Here is a 23,735-nt window from a genome sequence, read left to right on the forward strand (position 1 = left end):
TCATTTGTGTTAAATAATCACATACGTAAACTTAAATAGTAATTACTTTGTTGTAGATTTAGTAAAATATAAATACAGGATGTTTTTTCTAATTATGTACACGTTTTCAATATTATTTTACGATTTTGTTAATTATTAGTTCAAAAGAACCGATAATACCGATTGACATCGGTTGCATTCACAATCGCCATATCCGCTGATTTGTATAAAATGGCGTCAGCGGAGTTTTTAGAGGAAGCTTTGTCCTCAGACGTCGACGAGAAAGCTGTAAACGCGATCGTGGGCACATTAGAAAACCAGTTGGTCACATCTGTGCCATCGGTGTCCCAACAAAACACCATAGTTAATATAATTTCCTCACAGTTCCCAGGCTTAGGGTCGGGCTCGAGTTCTATGATACCTAGTCAAAAGTGCGTTGCAGACTCGTCGACTACTGGTGTTACGAGTAGTATATATTCGTCAGGGACCACTAATCCAAGTGTTTCGTGTAATAATGCGCGTCCTAGTACGCCAAGTACTTTCACGCCAATAACGTTGACTGGTGGTGTATCTAGTTTCAACGAAAACATCCAAGTGATATATACTGAGGCGCAGAGTTTAAGCAACCCTAGCTCTGTGACGTTTCCCGCTCAGCCGCTGTCGAACGGTTCGCTGGGGTTGCCGCCTTCGCAGTGCCACATAATCAGCACGGTGGTGCCATCGGACAAGGGAGTCGCCATGCAGCCGCCGCTCGTGTTAAAGCAGGGCAGCGGCACCGGCCAGGTGGGCATGCAACCCGGTATGGTAACGGTGCCCATGACCGTCAATTCGAGCATGCCCACCTCCATACCTAATGTGATGACGCTGAATAAACCCGGCGCCCAGAATGTCGTAGTCACCACGCAGAACTTAGGCTCGGCGCAGCCCGCCATCATCCCCAATGTTCAAATTCTAAACATGAGGCCAGGGGCGCCGGCGGTGGCCGCTCAGAAGTCAGTAGCGACAGTGTCACCGCGGGTGGTCATTGGAACACCTCAAGTTGTGGGTACGAGGGCGGCAGCACCTGGCGTGAGTTTGAGCACTTTTTGATTGTCTCATTCCATATATAGGGGAATGTTGTCACTAAACTATGAGGTATGTGACAAATAGCCGCTTGAGACAGATAGAATGAGACAATGGTATTGTAACTTCAATATACCTGAAACATATTTTACTGTAATACTCGTTACATGCTTTAAAATAGAACTGGTGTGCAATTTATCATTTATAATGTTAATTTTGGTTTTAGTTTAATAATTTAATATACTTCTTCAGACCATGATAGACTGTGCAGGTAAAATTATTCTTAAATAAGCTTGGTCAGAAATTATTTGAGTCAATACATACAATACATTTCAGTAAAGTTTGTAAACTGCACTAACTGTCAGGGACGACAATCTGTTTCATATCTGTCAGTCTCAAGTTAGTTTGTAAATTAACATCCCCACTAGATCTGTGAAAACTATGGCATCACCATGTAATTTCCATCAGTTCTCATGGTTTGCCACAGTCATCATACATCACCATCATATCGCTGTAATCATTGTCTTGGTGATCATTAAGTTAATCTGGCCACCACATGATGATTGTGCTACATTGTTCTACACCATTATCATATGTACATAATATGCATGTATAAACAAACTATGTATCCATTTATATTATAATAATCCATTGCAAAAGTGCGAAATCTATTAACATTTCCATAAATTGTTATGACAAGATACCTAATCCTTGGACATTTATTTAAGTTTATTTTATTATAAGTAACATTGTAAAGTTAAATGTAATTTGTTTAATGTAATACAAAAATATTATGTGTGAGTAATTCTCAATTATATTTATTTCCATGTATAAAACATATTTTATATGTTAAGGTTTTAAGTAAGGTCAGCCTTCCTCTAAATTCCACCTTTATCTATATTTTAGTATGTCATTTAATAATGCTAAGCAAGAGGTTTAGCGGAAGACTGTTTATGCTAAAATCAAGGTGTTATGATGCTCATAGTATTATAAGTGTATGTCACTCATTCATGCTACTGGGCTTTAGTTACCATATCTGGTTCATACTAGCTTGTATTATGCTAAAACGGTCAGATCGGCTCTGCATTGTGTAATATTAAAGATCCACATGGTCCGTGCCGCACATCCCCATTGATGTCAATGTATCTCACAGAGTGTGTTTATATTTAACAAATGACCTGCTTAAGAGATCATATTTGGACGATTTGTTTTTAAATTGGTTTTAATCAAAATCCATAATTTTTGTATCTTTTCAAGAGTCCATTGTAATTGCAACAAGGCGTTCATATTTTTAGATAACGCTGCAAACTCTGCAAAGTCTACAACCGGGGCAGCAGGGTCATTTGTTGTTAAAGACTGAAAATGGTCAATACCAGTTGCTGAGAGTGGGTCCCGCACCGGCGGCCAGCACTCTCACGGCGCCCCAGCCTCAGACCATCCGGCTGTCGACCGTGCCGGCAGTAAGTAGGCACATCCACTTGCTACTCACGTGCCACTTGAAGTAGGACAAGCCACTCTAGCCATGACTGACTCGCCCCTCAGGGTGCGCAGTCGACGCACTAACGTTTGTCCGATTTCATATCAATCATGCATGGAAAAATATGGTGAAGGTGCATGTTAATTAACCAGGTAAGATCCCCTAGTCGGAGAGTTACCACACTTGTGTACCTATATACTAATCATGTGGACGCATATAGTGTGAGGCGTAAACGTGGCTTGTTTGCTCGAGCATAGCTGACGGATGCTGTATTGGCTACTTGCATCTTTTGCTCCCCTTTTAAAGCGCATATTCTTTGAAAACGATTGTGTTGCTATATTTAAGGCATGTCATGCATAATCATCCACTTCTGTCTTCCTTTTAAGTTCTCATAACTATTAAATTAAGATTTTTAGCTGTGACTAAGCAAGTGACATAATTAAGTGGCAAAAATAACAAAGTCCGTATATGAAATTATTCATTTCAAAACAGTCAATTAACTGACATATTAACTAAAGAAAGATTCAAACAGATCAGCTATGCTTCTGGCAGTGTAAAGAGGCGAGTGTAGTTTGCGCCTGACATTAACATATTAATCCTAATACACGTAGACAGCTTTATGTGCGCTTAGTGTCGGTGCGTAGTGTGACAGGGGATCGACGATTTATTGTGGGTGTGTCCGGCAGCACCCGGGAGTGGCGACGGTGTCGACGAGCGTGGCGCAGGGGCCCATTCCGGGGCAGATGCCGGCGGCGCCTGTCGCTACGCCGGTGGTACCCGCATCCGTGGGCAACGTGGCGCCCGTCACCCCGCCGCCGCAGCCGCCCACTGTCACTACAGTAGTAAGTTTATTCTTAAAGAAAAACACCCAACTGAAATTTGATTTGATGGTAACCGAACATCGCTCTTATATAGCTCCTGGAACCAATGATCCTTTGTCGAAATTTGTAGAAAGATATAATTTGTTGACAGGTTAGGATTCGGCGCCAACTGAAACTCCATTGATCACTGTTATATTACACCGAAAGTGTCTTATTCATTGTATTATATTTATAATGGTCTGTGATCCATTCATTGTATTATTTAAATCATAATTTATTTAGTGGCAAAATTTGTTCTATAGAATTTATTATAATAATATGCAGATGAGGACAGATGAATTCCATACACATTTTCAATATTGATTGAACATAAAATTTTATCAATAGCTTCTAAATCAAGAATAGAAAGTGTATTCTATGACGTCACAGTGTCCTATTGATTTCTAATCGGTAGTTTATACCAAAATAAATATGACTGGCGTAATGGACGAAAATGAATGTGGCCATGCGCAGATTCACAAAGTGTGGACATTAAAAAAAACCTTATTGGTGGCAAAAACTATAATTCATATTTTATTAATGCACACTATTATGATTGGAATTCATTCAGTTATATTTGTGGTTTAAATTTAGTTCATATATTATTTATTCATATATATTTTTAAAGGCTTTTAATAAACATATTTTTTAATAAATATTCAACAATATCACTGGATCATCACCGAATCAATAGCGATTTGAATTCATTAGAGTTACCAGTTTGAAGACAATACTCACTTAGTTTGATCGGCAGAGACGGCCGTAGAGAGCAAGCACCAGGGCTTTGCACTTGTAAGGGCAGAAGGAAAACCATCACCCATAATTAGGTTGACATGCCTCACAACGTTCTGCCGTCCAGAGCCTTGCATTGGCTGAAGTTGTTATTGTTATTAGCTTGTTTCGGTATTTATCAAGATTGCTTATTAATTTCGGTCATACGGCTAGCATTCCTAAATGTATAAATTAATAGCCAGGTACTTCATGTAGTGTAAAAGTAAAACTAAAAGCTACAATAACTGCCACATCACAAACATCGCTTAAGTAAATGCTATAAGAGTTGTCACAATATAGAAATGATATGATTGTTCATGTTAGTAAAGAAATAGGCCATTAGTTACTAAGGACACCTTTTCGTAAGCAATTTTTTTTTTTTTTTTTTTCATTTTTCATTCAAAGTTTGTTTTTGACATCCCGGCCATATTTATGTAATTAGGGCATATCCTACATCGGCGAGAATAATGTCATTACTCTCTTATTTTTATTACTATCATTAAAGTCAGTATAATTAGTTTATATTTAAATAATTTCTCTATTTCTTTCCAAAAACACCTATATGGTAGATATTTATTAAAAAAATAAACCCAAATATCAAATTCCACGTTTCGTAATATCAAAAATTACGAACAAATTTGAGGGACTAATTTACCAACCGCTTCCGCAACGCGACCTTCAGTCTATGGCCTCTGTACAATCTTTCATTTCGTGTCGACTTCTTTATTCACTAACTACACCCCAACAGAAACCGTTGGACAACACAAAGGAGAAATGCAGAAACTTCATGGCGAATTTACTGGACCTATCCAGCAAGGAGCCGCCGTCGGTGGAGCGCAACGTGCGGAACCTCATACAAGAGCTAATCGACGCGTTAGTGGAGCCCGAGGAATTCTGCGTGAGGCTTGAGAGGCTGCTCAACGCATCGCCGCAGCCGTGCCTTATTGGGTTTCTGAAGGTATGGCTTAGGTTGCTGATGCTGATGGACACTCTAAACAAATTGAAAGAATCGCTGGTGGGTCAAAATTGGTGAAGATTTAAAGAAATAGCTTTGGCTCAGAAAGCTATATAGTATGATGATGCAATTAGTGTTTTAGGATTTGAAAAGGTTTACAAAATATGTCTTGAGAACTTTTTGTACTGTACTTGAGTCTTGTTAAAATAGCTCAGCAAACGAAATAAGACTTCAAAACTGTTATTTGGATAATAGAGTGGAAGGAACCTGGGCAAACGTATTAGCTATAGACAAGATAACTTATTATTTTTGAATTAAAATGATGTTACATACATTAATAATAAATTTAAGAAGTACTATTTTGTTAACAGAAAAGTTTGCCGCTACTGCGTCAATCGCTAGTCAACAAAGAGCTTGTGATCGAGGGCATTAATGCGCCACCTCCGCACGTGGCGTTCTCCACTCTGCCTGCGCCCGCGCAGCCTGTCATGCCTACCACAAACGTGCCGATGGTAGGAACGGCGTACAACCCCTTTGTGAGCTCAGGATGTTACTTACCTAGCATGTATTTAATTATAAAAAAAAGGGCCAATTTAAATATTTTACCTCAATTTTGAGCGTTTAAATTGACTCTTGTATATTAATATTAACATTTCAAGATGTATTTGCGGTACAGTATGAATTGGTAGTCGGAATACAGAGACTATGGAAATAATGGAAACTGTTGTATGTCTTCCATATACAACAAGCTGGTGAAATCAAACCAGCTTGTAATTTTTGGCTATTGTTGTCTAATAGTAACCATTAAATACTTACTTAAGGCGTAAGGTGAAATTTGAATTAGCATCGAAACTGTAAATTGGAAAGAGTATAAAATCTTTGGTCACTCTGCTGTCACAACGCGCATACTGAGCCACTATACATCTTGAAATATCTCTAGTTCATACTTATAATTATTATTCATTATGATTTTTTATGCACTTTTTAGTTATTTATACTTTGTTTGGTATAAATGAGATGGTCTTGTGCCCACCGCACACTGAATTGACTGCACTTGAATGGCCCAGTGGTCTATAGCTCGTTTAACATATTAGGACCTGGACTTAGGTTTAGTTTGGGTCATCTAATGTTAAACAGATTAGTTAAAATTGACACCAAAACACCACTTTTAGGTGATATCAAGAAAAATGTGTGTCTAGGTTCATAAAATGTTTTTAAATGGCCTCGCTATACCACAAAATGCCGGTCAATGATTGTAATTATTTTTGCATATAAATAAAGAGTAGGGATGTGGGAACAGATATCCTACCTCCCTTCGAACTAAATGAAACATATTAAAATTCTAGTACACAAAAATACATATTTGTTGATGGGGCATTGCCACTTTGTCTGAAGCGACGAGGTTGCAGCACATGATATCTCCAATAACTTAATGATGATAGTTTTGATGAATATCGTTTTCTGGATATCTTATAAAAGTGGGCCGTGCACACCTCCTTTGAGTATCCCATGTTTGGCACTCAAAACCCGTAACAATGTATGTTACCCTGGTGTTCTTCAGATTGTACCTGTCTAAGAATAGACGCCATTCGTTCTATTTGAATTTCATCTTCGACTTAACGGTTCATTTACTGTCTGTTTTTTTTTTGTTGTTTTATTTATTTTTTGTTCTTTTTGCACAATTTACGACGTTAGGACTGATAATGTTGTATTGAGGTGGTGAAATGTGTTCAAGTATTGACATATGGTCACGTGACACATGTCATTGGATAGTATCCGATGTTGATTGTATTAATCATGTCATTGAAACATCATGTTCACTTGCACAGGATAAAAGTTAAGCGCTGCTCCGCATACTTACAGTTTGCAGCATATACGTATGCGCCGTCGTATATGACCCAGAAATGGCAAACTTTTTTTTAATCTGCCTCACTTACGTCGCAGTTTCCGTGGCTAAGTACATACAAAAGCTGCTCTAGCCTGCGTTGTGCTGCGTGCCTACACATAAACATACGCTCAGCCTTATTCAAAAATAAAATATATCCGTATTTTCAATAATAGTCCATCTAGAAACATATTCTAACTGTAAATAACGGAATATTTTGCTTCATCACTGCAACTGGATTCTTATTACATACGGTATCTTATTACTGAGAATGGTGTACTCTAATGAAACGCAACAAGAGCTTATAGTAGTCGCATTAGTGCAGTACCGTGCGGGAGTTTGTGCCGGTGGCTAGCGTTAAGTTTTATCCTGTGCTGTTGGCCCGTGCTAACGAACGGTCCGTGTTGGGCAGCCGTTGGAGGAGGATGGCGCGACCCTCACGCCCCTCCTGCCGCCCGTGTTGCCCCTCGCGCCGGCGCCCTCCCTCGTCTCTACTGCCAAAACCATTAACGCTATGTCCATGCAGCCCAACATGCAACCGCAGGTTTGTTCACACTATACATCACCCTCCTTATAGTCACACCACAACCACACACAACTGCGATCCTGGTGATCAGCTTCACTAAACCCTATTGGGGTCTCAATAATGTAAAGGCGTGGATACGAAGCGCGCTCGTAGTGAATAGTCCCATGACTGACGTATTATGACGTCATTTTCTTTTGACATTATCGAGACGGTTACATACAAAGTTTAGGCCCTGATAACACCGCGCTAACAGTTTGTCGGTACCAGTTCACCAGGACCGCAGATTAAAGCTTGAAAGTATGCTGCATTTTTACAATTGGTATTAAATTGAAAATCGTGGATCGTTTTTTCTAGTGATTTTTTTCAATACTAATATAAACCAGTTTGATTCGTTTGATATTAATCGACATGGAGTCACCACCGTTACTATGGCTATAAGTTTTTATCCTGAATGATCCGGGCGGTGGCCATGCCGTGCACTATTTCGAACGCTCGGTCCGTGCATTTCATGTGTACGTGATTGAGCGTCAATCTCTAGAGCGGTGTTTGTCAGTCACGTGAAGTGACGTGCTAGAAGTTGTGATTGTGCCCGACCCACCGCTCGGACGTTATGCTATAGCTTTTATATTACCCCGGATGAAAATGAACTGCGACGCGCGCGCAGCCACCGCTGACTGCTGGAATTCTTTTCAAAATTATTTTTTTCTTATAAGTAGAATGTAGTTTGCTACACATGCTCATCACGATTCATCCCTCTGAGGTACGATTGGTTGAAAGATTTGTGCGATATTATACTGTTTGTTCAGATTTAAAATATTTAAATCCTCTAGGAATTTAAAAGGATTTGAGAATGGTGCAAGGGATGAAAAGAAATGACACGTCATTGAGATTATTGTACAGATAATATTATTAGAAGGTTCGTTTTGAGATTGAATGATGAGGGATATTTATTTAATTACATTAAATTCAGTTACTTTTGTCTGTATGACAGGTTCAGTCTTCATTATTTCTTTTTTCGCCCCTTGTGCCTTATTCGGCCCGTTTTATGGTACCGCATAAACAACACTAGACTCTTGTGTAGGATGTGCCCCGAGGCGCCAAATAACCGCGCAGCTGTATTATTTACGCATAGCTTAGCTTGAAAATGAATAGATATTTTTATTTACGCTAGCACCGCGCACATAAAACTTAATTGAGGGAAGTGTGCGCTACCCGGACACGCTTAGCGGTTGTTTGCTGCCTTCTCAATGTAATTACAATTGAGAAATGACAAGAGCGCCTGTCGATCATACTGATGCGAGTGCGAGGAGCGGGTGTAGAAAAATTCATAAATAGACACAAAATGCTAATTTACTCACCGCTTCGGTCGCATGCAGACAGTGTGATCCAAGCGGTGAGGATGCATGGATTTTGTGCTATCTATTTGTTAATTATCCGTACCCGTCCGCTAGCTCGCCTCGCTTTAGTTGCGCGATACATTACCACCCCTTTATTTTTATAATGTAACAATATATTTTATGATTTTCGTTTTGTTATGTGCTCTACATATTAACCTTGACGTCACACGGTAAACGTAGTAATCAGTTAAATGATTTGGAGAAGTTTTTTTTTGAGTGATACATTTAAGATTCTCTGTAATTACTACGTATTTGCAAGCCCGTAGTTAAGAATATGTTTGGGTAGAAACTTGATAATATTATAGTACATATTTTTCAACCCTTTGTAAAATATAAAGCTGTGTGTTGTGTGTTCATTATGCAAATATAATAATATTAATTTCTATTAACAACGCAATACTAAATATGTATGCTTAAGTATTCTAAAACAGTTTTGCAAAACATTAAAACTTTAAAATTAAACAAAAAACATAAAAGTGGTAATCTCAAGTTGTACACAATTATGTTGAGTCAGACATTAGCTGGTGTAACTGTACGGGCTTGTACGTATGTGCGAAAATTTGTAGCGAACAGTACGTTTGTCGTGTGCGTTCACTGTACTAACACTTTGGTGGTGTTAACTCAGTTGTTTGACGACGATGGCTTGAGCCCGACGTTCACTACCCTCCTGCCGCCCGCGATGCCATTCGCGCCGGCCCACTCTTTCGTGCCCGATGCAAACCCCATTAACGTAGTTCCTGCGTCGCCTAACAGCACGCAGGTTGGTTCCTGAGCAGGGCTGCCATCACTACCGCATGCCTCCAACACTTCTTTACAACCTCCAATAATATGCCTATGTTCCCGGCTAGGGTTGCCAACTGTCCAAATATTTATTGTACATTGTCATTATTGATTTTATTTTCATTCGTTCCTGCGATCGATATTATCTTACACGCAATATTTAGCTAACAAGTTTTGGGAAATAAAACAACAAAAAAATTAAATGCATTCTTTTTGTGCTAAATAAATTACATTTTCACCATTAGTTGGCAACTCTACTCCTGAATGAGCGCTAGTTGGCGCCAAACGCGGCGACCGAACGCGATGTATGCCGTGCGAACAGCAAGCACGCGCTTTCTATGCTTCCGCATGGATGTCGTTCGATAAAGAACGTGCTATATGTACCCTGCAAATATCCCTTTGGTAAATCCTCGTGGTACGGCCGGTAATAACGGGAACAAATTATAATGCCAGCCTTTAAATCCACGTTAATACATCCTTTAAATTCCTGTTAAAGTGTACGATGGCAGCAGTCTCTGCGATTTTAAAATATTTTATACCTGTTTGCTTTTAGTGCAAAGCGTATCGCTGTGCATGGTTGCCGAGGGCGCGCTAGTTATAACCCATGTGGCTGCGCAGGCGGCGACTGTGTGCCGCCATATGTTTTGTCGTTTAGGCTCTCTTCAATGTGCCTATATTAATACACCCCCTTAAAAATAACTTCAACTAATCAGAGTTTATCTCTCAAGTAGCAGTGATCAGTTAAAATTCTGATTGGGATGCCTGTTTGCGAAAGTGGGTCGTAGTTACGAATTTTTTAACAATAAGATGTACGGAATACTCTGTACAATCTTATTGGTTAAATTTTCTTAGCACAGCTCTGCTCAAGAGCATGGTTAACCAAAGCTGAGCGAGGTTAAGATGTATTAACCAATAGAACCGCAAATGTCCCTCTCCCCTCCGCTGCCACGTGTCTGACGTGAAGCGAAGGAGATTAATTTTGTGCAATTATATTGGTTAATAATTTTCTAAGCTTTTCCGCTTTGGTTACGTCGTTGTTTGTGGACAGGCAACCTTAAAGTAGAAATTAAGGGGGTTGACCATGTGCTGTCTCCATTGGTCAGTATAATGGAAATGCAATAAACTTCGTTGTCTGTCCCACTCGTTTGTCATTCATGTCTACTACGTTAGCATATTGATGTTCAGTTTTTATTTTGATCTTTGCTATGAATGCGTTTTTGACAGTTTCAGAAGTATATTCTTTGGACTGATTCCATAAAAATTAGATTGATTGACGCGCAACATGCTGCTCGATGGGATGTGTGGCGCTGACAAAAGTTTTACAAACATTTAACGTGTTGCGCGTCAAATATTGGCTATAAATAATCTGCAATTAATGAATTGATACATTTTCGGAATAAAATTAACTGTCAAAAATTTAAATGTCCATCGGTGTAGGCTCAGCTAGGTCTCTAATCGTCAGGTTTCTTTAGATTCTATTCATTTTTATGTCGCCATGAGTCATAATATGGCTAGACTCACGCTTAGTCACTGAAATAGTGGCAAAACTGCTGATTATTTAAAATGATTTCTAGTAACAAGAAAATACATAAAAACATAGTAGAGTAATAAAAACTACCTTTTGTGATTTTTTTTAATTTCATTTTCCGAAATGTATTTTGCATTTAGTCAATGTTTAGTCTTTTGAAATGTTGGATAATATAATATAAAAATGAAAAAATATCATTGGCCATGCTACATTTTGAACAATGCCGTATAATAGACACTGTTGTATCTATTACTAATTAATCATACTTTTAGAGATATCAAATTTGTACTATTTATTGTTTTTAATGTTCAAATTGTCTCGAAATTAGTACATTATAAACGCGAGAGCATATACATTTCGGATAAAAATTAACAAAAAAAAAAAAATATCACATTAACTAAATAAATCATTTTGAATAATCCCAAAGCTTTCATTGTTTTATGCATGCTCTAAAAATCATTTCTAATGATTCGCCGCTAAATTCGCAATTTACGTCAAGCAAACGATAAGAAAACATACTATAACATTTTTGCTTTGTTTTAACATAGGCTGCGTGTTTTAATAATAAAAACGCCCTCAATTATTAAAAGGAATGTGGTTTACGATTTTCCTTTATCGTAATCAGTTACTATGCTTACACAAGTCTCAAAACATACATTGACATAAATACCAAAGTAATTTTTTACGTAAAAACTATTAGGCGGTTATCGAGATCTAGATTATCTACATTGCTAGATATCTAGACACGCAATCAACTCATTACAAATATTAAATATAGGTAACATATTTAAAATTACTAGCAGAATAATTATATTAAGCATAAATATCAAGCTAGAGATTAGATTACATTGATTAGAATCGATTTCCTCCTTGATTAATCTACAATCGATGTGACACAGTTTATAATTCGATTCCAATGTTTCTGTGAATATATTACATGAAATTACACTGTCATTTAAAACACTTTGTTGCATGGTCGTTTTATGTGCAAGCACTATCATATTATGAATAAATACTTCAGGATCAATTAATTACTATATTATTATTGTATACTGCATTAAAAAGAATAAAACAATCTTAATTTTTTGCGACGTTGTCAAACGATGATTCTGGCGGTCGAAAAAAAATGGATTAAGAAATTATAATATTTTATTTTAATATTGATTTAAGATTCAATGCTGTGCATCTAAGGCGTCTTTTATGTCAGTAGTTTAATGGAATGTATATAAATAATTTGTTTGCAGAGAGGGGTTATTATTGTGTTTTCTACACAATCTTTTTAAAAAGGAATATACTGATCACTCTCGTAAAAAAAAATGCGTCCAAACATACTGACTATAAATATATTAGACAAGTAAATAGTATGTTCAGTCAACAAAATTAAAGTCTTAAAATATAATTTTGAATGTGATATGTGAAGTATTTATTTATTTCATGATAAAAAATTACAAAAAGCGAATGTAATTTATAGACTAATCAGAAACTAACTACAACACAATTCCTAAGAATCAAACGCAAGAAACTTCCTCCAATCTGAAATGCTTCCTTTACATAATTTCATTCACAATACAATGAATAGACAAAGTCATATTGAGTAATTCTGAACCATTAAATAAAAGTAGCAAATAATTATAAACTTCATATTATGTAAATAACAATGTTACTAAGGTTTAGCTACCTAATTTTAAAAACCTTTCAAACGATTGTTATTTATTAAATTTTTCCCGTTTTACACCATTCTGTATAGTGTTAACTAATAGTTTCTGGTTAGTTTCTCATTTTCGTAGTTATAAATGTATGAATGCTGGATGTTAACTTGAGAATTAATTGAAAGTCCCACTCGCCCTTTGCTTATACTAAAATCCAATTGAGAGTTGAATGAATAATGTAATAATATTCAAGCAAAAAGTCCTTGTGTTATGTAACTACATGGTAGTGTTTATATAACATTTGTATATATTTACACACACTTATTTAATTTAATTTCTTTCATTGACCTCTCAATTGCGATCAGAGAAAATGACAGATAATTATTTTTTATCTGTGCTACTACGTCAATGTCCCCTGCTTCGAGGACAATCTCGCTATATCTTCATCTAACACATTGTAATTCCTAATAGAAGCCGCCACAGAAGCCGGGCAGCACCATAGCCGTGTTGCAAAACATACCGGTACACACAAAGATCAATGTGAGCAAAGTGAGTGGAGGCAAATCGATGACGGTGAACAGCAAGAACACGTTCCCTCGGGCGGGGGCGTCGTCGGCGGCTCTCTCCACAGTCCTCACTCCTGGCAAGTCTCTGCTGAAGGAGAAAGAGAAGAAGTCTCAGTTCTCGTCGCAGCCGTACGCGGACGACAAGATGGCTGGTGATGACGACATCAATGACGTAGCGGCCATGGGTGGCGTCAACTTGGCCGAGGAGACGCAGAGGATTCTGGGCTCAACGGAGATGATCGGCACGCAGATTAGGTATATTTACTTACTCTTTTAAGCTTTCTAAATATGTGGCGCTGCATAGATACCACTATCATTGTCCATGTCTGTGGAAAAGTAATTAGAAGCATTATTACGTTGAGTACAATGCCTGCGTGATTAACCATCGTGATGGCGTAGATCTAATTTAAATATAATCTACACAACATAATTATTACATGATTTGTAATCGCATCTAAATCCTACACTCACTTCTTTAAGTTGGCTGATCTGTGAACTTTCGCAGATCATGCAAAGAAGAATACCTGGTGCCGATGAGCGTGATGCAGGCGCGCGTGAAGGCGGCGGCCCAGCGGCACAACCTTGAGGAGCCGTCGCCGGAGGTGGCCGGACTGGTCAGCCACGCGGTGCACGAGCGGCTCAAGAACCTTGTGGAGAAGCTTGCTGCGATAGCGCAGCACAGGATAGACCTTATTGTCAAGGTGTGTTTGATACCGAGAGTTTAGGAAGTGTGAATGACCATAAAAAGTTAGTGAGAATAACCAGAACCTGGTGATCCTGATTGTTCTGGGGTCAGTTACCGTTCTAAAAGCTTAGAATTTTCCACAGGGAAAGAATCGTATTCCTATAAGCTATTAAAAACGGCAACCATCCCAAGAGGCATTATCATGCATGCATGCATTCCTAGGAATTAATTTACTTGCGTTGTAAATTTTTGTTTGCTCACTATGCTTCTGAATTTATATAAAAAATGCACTACTGCCAGAAAAGTTTTTATGTATTTTGTTCAGCAAGCTGTGTAAGTTATGTAGGGTTTAATGTTTAGTTACCGCACCTGATTCATAAACGCGACTCAGGCTCATTATGTTATCACCATGTACACATGTAGTGCTGATCCAGTGGGGATCAGGATCTATTGTTACCCTCTCAACAAACTTCTTGGTCACCTGTTGATGGAAAACCCAGATCACCCAGATTCCACGACCTGATCTACATTACTTTCCTAACTCCATTATTAAAAATCAAGAAAATGTATAATTTTGTCCTATACTTGTATAAATAAATCTATTAAATAATGCCGCTATCGCATGAAAACATGAACTTGGCGAAAAATTCTATGTAAATAAGTTTATAAAGATCTTGTTACTGTGCTGTTACGCGATATTCCGAGAGCTGAACTTGAATTGGCGATGTATTTCACTTGCTAAGCGAATATGTTCGTAAATAATTTGAGAGCTGTGCGAGTTTTATGTTATTGTAATGTTAATTCTATGAGTATATTCCTTTAATTACCTTGCTAAAAGAAAAAGGCGTGCGTTGTCTATGGATGTAAGACTATCGCTTGGGGTTAAATTCAATATCTAGTTGAGAAAAAACTGTTATTGAATCAAAATTTCTCTTTACAGTGTGCCATTATGAAAATTTGTCTCAATTTCAAGCGCCTGGCATTTTTCAGTATCTAATATACGTAAAATAGCTTATGAGGTGTAGATAACATTTCGATAGACCCTTTTTATTCAATTCATATTTCCTAAAACCGGAAGGATCACTGGAAGGCCGTTAATGCTATTTTTGTTTGTGGGGCTACATAAACAGGTCTACTGTGAAATAATTACAAATATGCCTATAGGTAGTTAGTTTCAAATATATTTTTATACTCAAATGCACAGTCATGACCACAATGTTCCCGATGGTGTGTACTTCAAGCGTTTAACTAATAAAAAATAGATATTGTTTTGGTTGCCATAATTATGCCGGCTTCCTTATTAGCTTCTGCACATTGCAATATTATACTATAGTGCTTAGCAATATTCTTGATCATATTTTGCATAATATTATTATATGGCTATGAAGACTGAAAATATAAAATATGTTTTTGTGTAAACCTAGATCATCATATTTTGTTTTTCATTTTGACTGCCTAGACCAGATGCTTCACCCTATACCAAGCTTTACCTACAATCTAGCTTAGCCCAATAACTCCCACAACACAATGTATCAACACCTGTGGTTTGTCCGTAGACCGACTCGAGGTACGAGGTGACGCAGGACGTGAAAGGGCAGCTCAAATTCCTGGAGGAGCTGGACCGGGTTGACAAGAAGCGGCGCGAGGATTCCGAGCGGGAGATGTTGCTGCGCGCGGCCAAGAGTCGCTCCAAGACTGAGGACCCCGAGCAAGCCAAGTTGAAGGCGAAGGTAATTCGCATTGGTTTTATTATATAGGCAGGTTGTAGTTCAGGAAGAATAGTAGTGAAACTTCTTTATTATACTTAGTATTATTATTCTAAGTTTATAAACAAATACAAATGCTCATCACTGTCAAATTGGGATAAAATCTAAGTGAAGGAACATAGCCTTAGGCTATCATGTAATAAAATTCTAGACAAATTAAAATAAAAGCAGGAATTAATAATCAAAGAAATGGGCAGGAATGAAGATTAAAGAAGGAGTGAGAGACTGGGTTTTTGATAGTCACACTAAATGAAATGCAGCTGCAATAGGTCACTTCATGTTAGTTTTCAGTGGAGACAGTGGTACCACCTAGTGGAGCTGGATCATATACTGCTGATGACAATAGTAACTGATCACAAACATACAATATCAGATTATTGACTAGTTTTATCATATTTATTTAACAGACAAACAATAGAAACACACTACGCTGTTAACCCCGAAAGGGTAGGCAAAGATGAACACCGTTGCATTCACTTTTCACCAAGTATGTTCCGTCCAATGTTGTGATAGGAGGCGAATCTATCGTCATATCGGGCACACATACTAAACTCTAGGCTGATGCTGAAAATCCAATATAACTTCACGGCTTAGAGCGGTGTGGTCACTACCCCACCGAGGCAGACAGAGATCAGATGAATATATAAATAATTTAAAGATTAGCCAATGTTCTATAGATAGATATTAAAATAGTTGTTGAGCTTTATTTTATAAAAATATCTCATTCTCAATAAAAATTTTGAAGGTATCTGAAGCCTGCCAACTCGGATTAGATCAGCGTGAAGAATTAAGGCCTAAAACCTTTTCAGCAGACCAGGTCCATGCCCAGCACTGTTATATACGGGGCTGGTATTATTGTTTGTATATATTGTCTGATTTAATACAAACGATATCTATTCAAGGCTAAGGAGATGCAGCGCGCGGAACTGGAGGAGCTGAGACAGCGCGAGGCGAACTTAACGGCACTGCAAGCGATCGGGCCGCGGAAGAAGCCCCGACTGGACGGGCCCGGCGGCAGCGCCGGCGACACCGCCTCCAACGGGTCCAGCTCCGGACCGGGATTCGTGAGTGTAAATATTGCAGGCCTCGTGTTTGTTTACTAATATAATCATCATTAACATCTGGCATATTTCGAGACTGGGCCCTTATTCTGTACGATAGGGTAAACGCGTAACGCGGCCGTGTCATGTTATCTTCAAGAAATGTGCGTGGAATGGTATTCTGTAAGCCAAATTTCTACAGTCCTAAACATGATGCGTTGTGTTACGTGCTTGTTACACGCTGTTTAAATAACGTGCGGGATAGAGAATAAGGCCCCTGACCTATTGGTAGTATGCAGTGACTCCCTATGATATAAATTGAACCATGCAAGTTCATTTTGTCAATGTCTGATTAACTTCATTATTTTCTAGTCATGCATATTTTCTTCTTTGTCATTAGCAAAAAATATTATGATCATATTTAGAAATGTAAACAAATTAAATTTAACCATCAAACCAAACAGCTATCTGAAATGAACCACTTGTATACAAGTTCAGAAGCAACCTCTCAAGTGAACTGAGTGTAATAACTTGTTACTACCACAGCTCAACAACCTACCATTTTGTTAATGGTGTAACTAAAACTAGTCATTATTAACTGACTCCACTTAATGTCTCCGTCACATTATCATTCAAAGCAAAGGTGCTCTGTCACTTTTAAGCTCATATTTAATCGCTTAAAGGTTTTAAAAAGTTTCCATTAACAATATCTTAATCATATAAAATGCCAAGAATTTGGTATGTTACAAGAAACAGTAATAAAATGTGACTTGCCTCCACAGACGGGTCGCAGCCAGCTGGCCCTCCGCACGCGTCTCAAAAGGATCAACCATCGAGACATGGTTTTCCTCCTCGAGCAAGAGAGGGACACCGCACACTCGCCAATGTTATTCAGAAGCTATCTCAAGTGACCGAGCCAGTAACAATCAGGACTTAAACACGCGGCATAAACGCGACAACGACTACCTGTACAACCTTTGATTTATCTCATAGTGGAGTGCGTAGTTCCACTGAGAGTTGGAGCGCTTGCCTCAGAAACGCGGGTGACAACGTCCGAACATTCTATTTCGTTGTTAAGAGTCAAGCGCTAAAGGTTAGTAAGGCAACTTAACCACGGTGCAACTAGTTGTTCAACAATTTTTATGGAACATTTTGTTTCATTTATAAAGGCCGAGCCACTTCCGCTAAGGGTTAGGAACTCAATGGGATAAACTTATTAGTGCAATTATTTAAAATTGATCGTCTCAAGACTACGAACGCATATTTGAATATGTCGTAGATTATCACGGCGTATTATTATTGTACAACTGTTTTGAGAACATGTCTAGTTGTAAAACTATTCTAAATTTTATCATAGACGATAGTGAAATAGTGTCGTTATAAGACTGAAGGTCTTTGTAGTTCCAATGGTGCGGTATGTGTAGGTCTAAAAATCTTCAGATAGAAAGATATACGTCACGATAACATTAAAACTAATTGTACAAGTTTTTAAAAATATCTATTTTTAGATAGATAAGTAGCTCCTGCAATAATACTAGTACGATTTCAATATAATGTACTATTTATAAGGCTACAGATATATGGAGTCTGGAATTTGTGCCGGATATGGCGATAGGCTCGCCCCCTATCACATCATGGGACGGAACATACTTGGCGAAAAGTGGGTGCCCTAGTTGCGCCTCTGCATACCCCTTCGGGGATAAAATGCGTGATGTTATGTATGTAGATATTATAAATAAATAATGTGTCGTGAAGAATTCACACAATATAAGCTCTACAAATAACACAACTAGTTCTACATCCATTTTAAAATCACTTGTCATAAGGCTATGGATATGTTGCATAAATATCTGTCGTTACCAGATCAAGGCAATAAAGCCATGACGACACAGTTGACGACCGCTCTCGTGACTACAATCGCACAATTCAATAAATAGTGTATCGATAAAGAAATTGTAGAATACAGGCTCTGCAATGGCACATCTAGTTGCACAACCAAGGATGACTGACGTTTAGCTGAGAACATGTGTTTACAACACAGTCCAAAAACAGTGTGTTGCTAAAGTTACGCACGAAATAGTTACGGCAACGACACAACTAGTTGTACATTTGTTTACTACAACCTACGACTGTCGTATCGACATGTGGTTGTCGTTAGTTCAGGCCTAATCATGTTTGGATATGTTTTTGTGCTTACATGATCTGGTATAGTTTTTTAATCGTTAGACAATGTCACGATTCGCGTGACGTTATGTTTGACAAAATGGCAAAACAGCGCCTGCTGACGTGCACTGAGTTTGTGCCGTAGTTGTTATCGTTAGGCAACATTTGATGCGCAACAAATGACGCATGACTGACAACGGCGCGGCAACGCGTTTTTAATCATAAGAACTTTGGATTTTATGAATATGCGTCTTTGCAAATGCATGAAACGCTATTTTTACAGCTTTGTTAAATATATATATTTTTTTGATGTACATATTTCTGTAGTTTAAAAACCTGGGTCTTGAAGAAATAAACTTGATCCGCATTTATCAACAGCTTTAGCAAAACTTTGCTTGAAGGGGTTTCGACTGCAATGGCGCCAAATTTTAAGTCTTGTCCAGTTGATCTAGGGAAGCTAATTTCAAACTTCAAAAGTTTGGAAATTTCAAAGTGCATATTTTAGCGTTTTGTCTAGCCATGACATGTAAACTATTGCGTCGAATCATGTGGTGCACATGTCTTTAAAAGTACAGTTGCGCGTCAATGTTGCCTAATGATTCCATTAATTAGTATTAATCGCAGTACACAGTCGCAGTGAATGCGATGTTTTTTTTTTTCATATCTTGTTATGTGTTCAGAGTGGGTTATTTATTAATAAAGTTTCTGGTCATTCCTAAATGCCTATTAACAGCGTTTGACTGGAATCACAACGTCAATAGTCAGTGTTGTTGAAAGGGGTTTATGATTGAAAATATTTTAAGTATGATACAAAATTATTTCACAAAAGTTGTTGTGTGAGGTGTTTACGTGTTTTTGGTGTTTAGCACATGACACGGTGTTATGAAACGCCTACCTACATATCTTTTTTCTACGAGGTTTTACTTCGACGGGAAAAATGATCGAATATTATATTTTCGGTACAAAAATAAATTATGACCATTTTGGTCCACTTTCCCTTTTTGTTTTTCCTAATGGGGAATAACTGAGCAGTACGATAACCCTACATCGTACTTCAACGTGTTGACCGTTAGGGCTGTCCCCAGGGGATGGTGGGTGAAAAAGGGCATACGAGAACATTTGCTTTATCATACTGACTAGCATATTTAGTTATTAGATCTAAGTTACCCCCGAACGTAACGTACGGGTCATATAGCATTCTTAACGTTAAAAACCCTGTTCGAACACAGGTCCATAATAAGTGGAGGGTCGAAACTCAGTCGATGCGCAGGCGCATGAGATGTGCAGATTTTATTTCCCTTAAAGAATTTTTTAGCTAAGCTTTTTTTCGTGTCTAAGTTATTCGCATGTAAGCATACTTTAGCCTCCACATCGACTTTGCGTCGACTTTGTACTTAATTATCTATATCTTTTCATAAGTTATAAATATATAATAACCGGTGTTATTGAATTGTTCTTCCTACTGGCTCAATTTAGTACTATCGGCTATACTAAGGTAGATTACAATCGAACTGATGTAGGAACAAACTTTTTGTTAACTATTTGTTTTAATATGGCAGGCGCGCACTGCGATAGAATAATCGCACGATACGTTGATTAATATTACACAAAAACGTTATAACTCCCTCTAGCCTCTGTTCGTTCTTCGGAGGACTCAAATGACGCCTGAATTTAGGAATTTAGAATTTGTAGTACGAACTACATTTTCTGCATAATTAAGGTGTCGTGCGAATTATTGTCGCAGTGCGCGTTACCCCTTGAATATTTTATTTTGTTTTGATGAAAAGCGGTAGGTGAGATAGATGTGCAGTCAATCACATAAATAGCTGAACAAATTGAAAACGTGTATGTGAAGTAAAGTTTTTTAATTGTAAGAGAAAATAATGTTTGTAAGAACACAAAAATGTACAGGCGATTGGAAGTTTTGAATTAGTTCAACTACTCGTGTGGCTGACCTGTATATAATGTATATATAGAATAAGTTATCATAAGTTTATTTTCCGTACGTTTCGGGATTCCGTCGAGTACAAACAAAAAATATATTATACCTTGAAATAAAACTATACCCATTTTTATCGCAATAAATATATTATGCTTGCTGTCCGCCGGCTTAGAATGTTTGTCCGAGTTTAAAAATGGAGTTTATACAGTTTAGTTAAAATTATACTTTGCATATATAATGTTGCGATAACGCCGTGCAGTTCGGACGGAGTAAGACTTGGAAACAAAAATCGCGACTTTTTTTTTACAAGAACAAAATAATATTATACCCGTTACACAAATGTGGTATTAGATTTAAATTTTCGTTGTATTTTCCATCACCTATGACCTATCAATCACTTACAATCAACAGGGGTTAAAATCCCTAGCACTGATGTGTGACCAGACCATTTTATTTTTTGTAATGAATTATAATCATGTATATACTAAACGACGGCATAAAAAAAAGTGTATCGACGGAATCTAGACACGATATGTCAATTTTTTTTTATAAAAACCAAAGTTGATAATTTTTTTTTTAAATCGATACATTCCTTTGCGAAGTAAACAGATGTTTTAATCATAGATTTTTTGTTATTACGGAACAGTAGGAACTTGGTGTTATTGATGTTTAATATTTATGACGTATACCCGTGACACAGTCAATCATACAGGCGACGGTAAGGGACGGTGAGGCCTGTGATAGCTACCGGAGCATTGTGTCTCATTTACAGTAGTTTAGGTGATTGCAGATAAGCTGTATCTCAGTATATAATATACCGATTTTCCTCATACAATATAAATAAGTGATCATGATAACTATTCTGATAAACGAAATTGATCCGTTACAGCAACACTGGGTGTCCGTACCTGCAGCGCCTTCCTCACGTCGCAATGAGACGGTATGAGTAGACTGTGCCGTAGGATTGTTTGATGTTGTATTTCCCGGCTTCCATATACTTAATGTATTAACCTGTCAGATATGTCTGATTGTATTAACACCTCAAATCTGCTTAAATTCATTAATATTAAAAATCATATTCGAATGTTTGTAATAAGAGTTGATCAAACACGATTAAGATGACGGATGATACTATTTAAGCATGATATGGAGAACTCTTTATTAAAAATATTTTGACGTCAACTCGCATTCTATCTAATATAAAATAAAATATATAAATACTTCCTTCACAATATTACATTATAAAATATAAAGCCATTATCGATTCTTTTTACAATTCGAATGAATTAAGAAATCATATTTGTATTTCAACCATTTGTAATATATTGAGATAAAATGAAATAACTGTTGTATTTATTCTAAGGTGTAGAAATGATTGAATTTAATGTTGTAATTTTTTACTTTAGTTTCTTTTGTGCCTCATTTTGTTACATATTGGTAAGGTTTATAGCATACCCGTGTTATTGCTCGACGTATACGATTATTTAAAAAGCTTATTTGCAATTTCGATCAATTCTTACGACAGCGATAAAAAAATATGAAAATATAAAATAATATATATAAAAAAGGGATCGAAAGGATAGAAACTGCAGATGAACTTATGACATACAAATGAACTGATCTTAACAAAAAAAATTATAGGTCTACCAGGCCACAATAGAAATCGACTACGCAGTTCATTCAGGGTGTGTAGCAAAAATATTTTTTATCGTTGACTTAACATTTAACCACCACAAAGACTCTTGGTATAACTTGACTTACGCATTATTCATCGCTTTACAGGTCAGTACTTTACATACTGAATTGTTCAGCTGTATTAGCATCATTTGTGAAGCCTGTTTAAGGATGTAAAAACAGTCTGATTTATGTTATTAAGAATAATAATGGGTATGCCAAATGCCAATATTGTGATATTATTATGTAACAAAAAGTATCAAAGTGATTAATTGCAAGGTAGTATTTTGCTTTAAATTTAAACATTCGTATGTTTGATCTACAGGTTGATTCTAGTTTTCTGATTATGATTTTGACTTCAGTGATAAAAACTTATTAAACAATAATCTCCCTGATATTTTTAGTAGTTTTGTATCTGTATTTAGTGTGTATGTAATACAAGTGTCATTATAAATAAGCAAACAATAAAAATACTTCTAAATCTTTGTTTACTCTGCATTAAGAATAATTAATGGTGGAATATGTAACTATGTAATCATTGATGTTACTTGTCCATACACTTCCTACTGTCTGGCTATGATGTAATAGCAATACTATGTCTTCAACATGTATTGGTTATATATTTTTGTTCAGAACTTTGGTGATCAAAAAATAAATAATGTCCAAAAAATTCAATTATTTTCATTAATTGCCTGTCCCTGAAAAGGTAGCTTGTCAAAAAAGAGAATGATTTAGAAGTTTAAACGGAGTTGTATAAAATATATGATATACCGTGCGAATGCCGCAACAACATCATCAAGTTTACTGAGGTCACTTGGATAACCCTCGTGTGTTAAGGACATATGTGGAATAGGTCGATAAAAATTTAATCGATAAAACAGCTGCTGTTCCTGTTCTCTCTGGAACAAATAATTGCGACAAAATAAAGTTTGTTTTATATATTTAATAACAACCATTACATTACAATGTTGGCTTTGCGACTGCTTTATATTAACTTTATTTAAAAATACCTCGCCCCCGTGCTTCACTT

The 23,735-nt window shown here is 37.2% G+C and overlaps 1 protein-coding gene across 9 annotated transcripts; it reads left to right on the top strand.

Moving 5' to 3' along the window:
• The first annotated feature begins 200 nt into the window (after positions 1-200).
• LOC115454940 (transcription initiation factor TFIID subunit 4) lies at positions 201-23,375 on the top strand. Of its 9 annotated transcripts, none has more exons than XM_030183641.2 (11): positions 201-1,047; positions 2,337-2,501; positions 3,205-3,360; positions 4,898-5,107; positions 5,476-5,640; positions 7,402-7,533; positions 13,341-13,690; positions 13,941-14,136; positions 15,677-15,850; positions 16,789-16,956; positions 17,709-23,375. In XM_030183641.2, exons 1-11 carry the CDS (start codon positions 211-213, stop codon positions 17,835-17,837), a joined length of 2,682 nt encoding a protein of 893 aa, XP_030039501.1. In that variant the 5' UTR covers positions 201-210; the 3' UTR covers positions 17,838-23,375. The 9 variants fall into 9 exon arrangements, with proteins under 9 accessions (XP_030039501.1, XP_030039508.1, XP_030039514.1 ...); XM_030183648.2 differs by having other exon boundaries at positions 16,789-16,950; XM_030183654.2 differs by having other exon boundaries at positions 5,476-5,616.
• Positions 23,376-23,735: the final 360 nt, after the last annotated feature.

This window comes from Manduca sexta, chromosome 27, assembly GCF_014839805.1.
Source record: "Manduca sexta isolate Smith_Timp_Sample1 chromosome 27, JHU_Msex_v1.0, whole genome shotgun sequence".
In the NCBI taxonomy this organism is placed as follows: domain Eukaryota; kingdom Metazoa; phylum Arthropoda; class Insecta; order Lepidoptera; family Sphingidae; genus Manduca; species Manduca sexta.

What these genes read in the sequence shown, in the direction of transcription:
- LOC115454940 (XM_030183641.2), top strand. Translation starts at nt 211, where the DNA reads ATGGCGTCAGCGGAGTTTTTAGAGGAAGCTTTGTCCTCAGACGTCGAC. An exon ending in GGCTGTCGACCGTGCCGGCA is followed by an intron (nt 2,502 to 3,204) that starts GTAAGTAGGCAC and finishes TGTGTCCGGCAG; the next exon opens with CACCCGGGAGTGGCGACGGT. An exon ending in AGCCCAACATGCAACCGCAG is followed by an intron (nt 7,534 to 13,340) that starts GTTTGTTCACAC and finishes AATTCCTAATAG; the next exon opens with AAGCCGCCACAGAAGCCGGG.